Source organism: Lampetra fluviatilis, chromosome 35 (assembly GCF_964198595.1).
Source record: "Lampetra fluviatilis chromosome 35, kcLamFluv1.1, whole genome shotgun sequence".
Classification (NCBI taxonomy): domain Eukaryota; kingdom Metazoa; phylum Chordata; class Hyperoartia; order Petromyzontiformes; family Petromyzontidae; genus Lampetra; species Lampetra fluviatilis.
This window is the reverse complement of record NC_136309.1, coordinates 1,767,117-1,773,116: the sequence shown is the minus strand read 5'-3', so window position 1 is coordinate 1,773,116 and position 6,000 is coordinate 1,767,117. Positions and strand designations below refer to the sequence as shown.

The following is a 6,000-nucleotide window of genomic DNA, read 5'->3' as shown; positions in this document are numbered from 1 at the left end:
GTGTACAGACAACAATACGAATGGATACACAGTTACACCGAGATCAAGTGTCCATGGACGAGTTGCAACACAGAACCAAATTACCGATTCACTACTTGTACAGTGTAAGCCCAGCCTCACATCGATACACAGCCGAGCATTGAAGAGTGAAGCACACGAGGGGAAATGGGTTGCCAATTACACGAGGCTCCCAGTCGGATATTATCTGCAAATTGAGAGGGAATGTGGTTGACAATGGGACAGAGTGGTGAAATCTAAGATAAAATATCATTGTGAGATTTACACTATTACATAGACTCCAAAAACCTGAGCAGCAAATACGATCAACTTCAAGACACATGTTTACAAGGGGTGAACCAACATTTCAAAGAGCAAAAGTATATTTATGGGATAATTTGGGAGCCTTTTGCATCATTTACTCTTTGTAACATCGCTATTGAAGTTGCATTATCGCATTTAATTTGATTCCAACATTCCAAAATATCTACATGAAACCCATTCGTTCAATCCACTGCTGGATGAGGGCCTCCCCATTCTGTGGGTTGTGGGTATTGTTCGAACACACTTCATCGTGCGGACCAAAGCGGGTTGCAGTATAGATGTGGGCACATTGATTACAACATGATGCGAGTGATGCTCACCAACACAAGGCACTATCCAGGCTCAACCCTGCTTCGCTTACATCTGACGAGAATGGGCGCATTTCGGGTGATTTGGTCAGAGTAAAATATATAATAAATAAACATGCGAATGTCCCAGTGTCTTGCGCGTGTGTGCGTACACGATTTGAAATGCAGAAGCTGTTGGGCGGGGTTGATGAGTCACACAGAAATGCTCATGTGCATAGACACCTCCCAGGCTGCAGGGCTATGAGATGACTGGTATACGACAGTAAAAAAAAAGGTGGTTGCCTGAACATTTGTACGACTATTTAAGCATTAATCCCCTTGTGCATGTGTGAATTTTCAATGGAAGTTTTGAGTTCGGCCACTTTCAAAATGCTCTCAAAGTGGCCGAACATTTCAATCGGGGCTCATCATCAAAATCGAGGCTCAACGCAGCCTTCCTGTGTCAACTTATAACGAAGATATGTTTTTTACTCTACAGTGTGTCTGCTATCAAGGAGGGCCATCGACCACAACACATCATCCATCACATAATGCTCGCCTTTTACGTCAAGTGTTATTGACAAATGTGTTGATGAATTTGCTTCCTGGGTAAAGGAGATGCTCATTACTTTCCTAAACATTTATAATCAGTATGTATAATTTCCATCCGTTAATATTGGAGTCTATTCGACAGCTTCTGCCACGAAAGAAATTCAGCGCAGCGAGACACGGCCGTCGTGATATTTTTTTGTATTTTGCAGACAACTGCGCGTCAAATTACGCCTTGTGCCGTCTCGCCAACATTAAAGCCCGGTTGTTAGTCGGGTAAATACAGCCGCTTCAGAACCTTTGTGGGGACATCGAAACGTGTAATCACCGACAGCACTCCCATTACAACGACAATGCTACATTGAGAATCAAGTGTATTGTACCTACACATGACATGGTAATACAATGGACACGTGGATTGCCTATTGATTCTGAGCCAAGCTAAAATGTTTCAAGCTCACAGAAACCCCATTCCCCCCCAAAAACAGGACATATCGTGATAGGTAGTTGGAATAGATGAAAATGCAGTTTTTCAAAAAGCATTTTCAAATACAGTAAATGGATGCACATCATTAAAAGTTAAATAGAATCTCTCAAAAAAATGTAATTACATCATATATACACAAAACACTGAGATGCATTTTACTGCAATATTCAGGTAATGTAATTAGAATTACTTTCCAGTGACTGCCTTTTTCAAATACGAACACGCCGTCTCTTCGAGATAGCAGCACCAATAAATACCAGAACGCTCGTAGTGCCTCTTGGACACGCACAAGTTAGTGGGGGTTGCCTGCAAAGTGGTATTTGGTGTTACGACTACTGAGGATTGCCATTCTGCCGACGTTTAGCAGGAACACACACGTAGGAGGAGGGGGAGTCAGAAAATTATCAAGTCATTCCCATGAGGATACAAAGGAGAGCAGCAATAAATCACGCGACGAGCTGCAGTGGCCGTAGCCCCTTTTGCAAGGGACAACAGTCTGTGGCGTCGCCCAGCTTGGCGCTACAGAGGCCGGGGGGAGTGTAACCCCAGACCGGGTCCCAACCGAGGTTCGTGGTTGTGGCCCCGGGGACCCCAGTCCCCGAGGCCCGGCGATCCGGCTTTACGATGTTGTAGTCGGTGCGTGACCGAGAAGCCGCTGTTTGCCTCCAGCTGGGACAGGATCAGCAGCACCTGCCTGTTGGGGAACAAGCAGTGGACATCGTCAGTGACCTCCCGCCCACACCGATTTATAATGGAGACAAAAAAAGAAGCCCATTCGGGAGTGCTTACAAAGTTCGTAAAATGTCGGGTATCATAAACTTCACCTGAAGACGGAAGCTTGTGTTGCCTCGGAAACGTCGTGATTTTTATTTTTATTTAACTTTTATTAATTTTAATTAGATTTTTTACCTACGTGACTTTACCGAAAAAACCTAAGAGTATGAATCCTTGCAGTCACGAAAGCTTCAAATCTAGAATCATAAACTCCAGCAGTGGCTACCGTAGAAAATCAAGGTCAGAATATCACTGGTGCCAGTGTTGTTGCCGCCAATCACACCCTCGTCATGTCACGCAAACTCCACCACGTCACGCACCACCCATCTGACCCGTAGATCTTCCTCTCTTGGGTCTCCACTCCTGTACAACACCCCGCACGATGTGATTATCTTTAACAATCCCTGAATGATGACCGAATGAAGAGCTCGTCACAGGAGACGTGCGTGCGTACCGGTTGAGCGGAGGCACGCTGTCGGCCGTCTTGAGCCCCCCGCGAGTGGAAACGACGTTGAAGCTGTCGGAGCAGTCGCACACGACCTGCAAGTAGCGGTCAGGGTGGCGATTCTCCACCACCACGATGAGGCCCGCCCAGCCTTGCGTCAGATAGTAGCACGACATGCCCTCCCGCGCCTAGGGATTTCCACCGGTCAGGTTTTCATTCTTGCGCGACACGATGTTTAACGAACGTGCTGTTATGTTACGTCGTTACACTGCCAGATGAAAGCCCCCCCCCCTCACCCGCATGGTCATAGAGGGCCCGTTTTGATCATGTGCATGAGTGAGATGGATTACGACATCGCAGGGTCACGAGAGATGGAGATGACGTGGGGAGGCCTCGTTCAGCAGTAAGTATCACATGGCTTGTGATAGCAATCGACTAAACAAATGCCATGCTCGTTTTTCTTTCCAAAAGCAGCGAAAAAGAGCACTCAGAATAGAAGGCAGGAGATACAGAATTGTGCTTTTTGTAGTCACTTTAAGCACTATGCATTGCGATAAACTAACTTCTCAATTTTGCCTCATACAGACAAGACAAAAATATCACGGAATATTAAAATCTTAAAAAAATACCATTGTGAAGCCTCGGCGTAAAAAATGCTGATGCTTACGAAAGAAAATTGAAAGTATAGTCGAGGTTCAGATAAATAACCGTGGAGGCCTATAAATAAAATCACCACTTACTATTATTGCAAATACGAGATTGTAAGTTTATCACAATCATAAAATTCACGACCTCAGCACACTTGGACAAATAAGCAACACCTTCGAATCTGATCTAATGCGATGAACATCATAGTGCTCCAAGATGGATGTTAAAAATTCATAAGGGTAATGTGTAGGGAAAAAACAAAACCTTTTATCAGATGCCAAAAGGCCAACCCAAACCAAAAAATAAAATGATCACCATCATTAACACTGCACCTTCTCTGTACACCACCGCCAGCGCACACAAGTCCCTTGCCATCTGCATAATTCACATCGTGACAAAACGGTTGAAACCGCATATTGCCATGGCAATTTACCCCATCGGGCATAACAGGGACCCCATCGGTCGCCACGCTTTCGCTAACCGCGCGCGAATAAAAAAAAGTGGGGGGCCCACTAGCCAACGTGCCCCCCTCCCCCCCCCCCCGACGTTTGTTCAGCTCACCTCATGGCATTGCCCCTTGTTGACGGCTAAATTAATAACGGCGCTGGCCAGCACGCTGGGGGGCAGCACCAGCTGCTCCACAAACACCGACTTGGAGCTGTGCACGGCCAGGATGTAGCTGCAGGGACTCGGCAGCTTGCCTGCATGTACGGACAGGATTGTTTTGAACACGTTGTGAGAGACATTTAAATCTCATTAGGGTCAAGTCACCTGTCGTTTGTACCCCCCCCCGCCCGCCCCCCCACAGATAAGTTATTACATACAAATGAAAGTTTTCCAGTTGAACAACCTCGTGTACCGAACCGGCCTTCTTAGGTAATCACTAACAGTACTTTGCACCAGAAGTTTGTTAAGGCTATATGGGGCATCTCAGTCTTTGTTGGGCTTAATGACTGATATTTGGCAGTAACTATGTAGTGTTTAAAAAGCTATTCTTACATCGATATGAGCCATTGCATGGAGCTTGACATTAATTATGATTTTATAACATTGGCTTTCATTTGTATAATACCGAATGGTCATAATACCTGTAATAACAAAATAAAGCATATCATGCATATCATTAAATAATTTACCTATAAAATCGAGATTTCATGTACCGAGTAAATTTGAAAAACATAACCTCGTGTTTTTCACCACGCTTTAAGCATTCTGTTCATCGGCCTTTATCGGAAACAAAAACATCTGTATTTTCACAATCCATTTATTTTTCCAAATTATCAAATATTTCACAGAGACAGCAAAATATCCCTAAAATGGAGAAAACAAAAAAGTATAACTTCGCCATTGAGCATAACTCCGCAAATTAACAGGTTCAAGATTGAATGGACTCAATTACAATTTCATGGAAGCAACATTTCTGCAGGGATGGATTTGACAAAGAGGCCAAGAGGCATGAGAAGGAAAGTAGTGAACACGAGGGGTGGGGGGAGGGGAAGGTAACAAGCGAAATGAAAAAGACAGCTCAAGATCGGACAGGATAGATGTGGGTTATACTGGTAGGAACCACCTGGTTCCACCAGGCCACAGATTATTGTGTCCGTCCGTCGTGCATCCAAAAATGGGAGGGGTGGGGAGGGGCTGGGTGGGGAGGGGAGGGGTGGAGCTGGGTGGAGAGGGGCTGGTCATCCCGTGGTGCCCTTATAAAACTCAACGTTTAACCTACTCACGACGGCTTGTGCCCACCCTCACAGTCGGCCATATTTGCGGAATACACCACGCAGCCATTGACCGAGCAACCCAACGTTCCTACCAGCTCCCTCCGCAGGAATGTCTTGTAATGCAATGGCTCACAAGTGACGACATCACATTTATTCCTCCGAAACAGGAGGAGGATTTCTCCACAACTCTGGCTGCGCCTGATAATGCTGGTTGTAATTACTGGCGAAACGTCACGCTACTCAAACTGTAAATACTGTGAATTTACTCTCCAACACACCGGTGTGCTGTACCAGTAACTAATTGGCCACGTTCTGTTTACGTGACAAACCTTACTAGTTGGCTGTGTCGGGTGGTGGCGGGTTTAACGATGCATTTACATTTTTGCGATCTAACCCAAACACCTCTCTTATGGAGGATGTTTGAGCCCAAGAGCTGTCAATGTCCAGAGTACTAATGCAGGGAAGGCAGTAAGATCCCAGCCTCACCTGTCGGTGAATTGGGTGAGGTGGGACCAGCGGTTTGCCAGTGGTTGAAGGCCAGACAAATGATGGCGTACTGGCCAGGCGCCAGCATGCTGCTGCAGCCCACAAACTTCTTCACAGCCCTCTGGCTGTGCACAATGACCTTCTCCAAACACATCTTCTCTTTTTTGTCCGTGGTGACTTGGTAGATGACAATGCACAGATCCAGAATGTTTCCCTCCACGTCGTCTCCCCTCCTGCGTGGCAAAAAAACAAAAACGTGTTTTGCCGAGAGACGACCTCGAG

General features: G+C 45.8%; 1 protein-coding gene across 1 annotated transcript in view; it reads right to left on the bottom strand.

The window, feature by feature from the left end:
* Positions 1–6,000, bottom strand: part of CAPN15 (calpain 15) — a 30,336-nt gene continuing 24,336 nt past the window's right edge. The window contains exons 10-13 of the mRNA XM_078872639.1: positions 5,719–5,951; positions 4,073–4,212; positions 2,873–3,051; positions 1–2,338 (exon numbers count right to left, since the gene is read on the bottom strand). Of these exons, the coding sequence (XP_078728765.1) occupies positions 2,164–2,338; positions 2,873–3,051; positions 4,073–4,212; positions 5,719–5,951 (727 nt within the window). The 3' untranslated portion in view covers positions 1–2,163. The remainder of the gene's footprint in view (positions 2,339–2,872; positions 3,052–4,072; positions 4,213–5,718; positions 5,952–6,000) is intronic.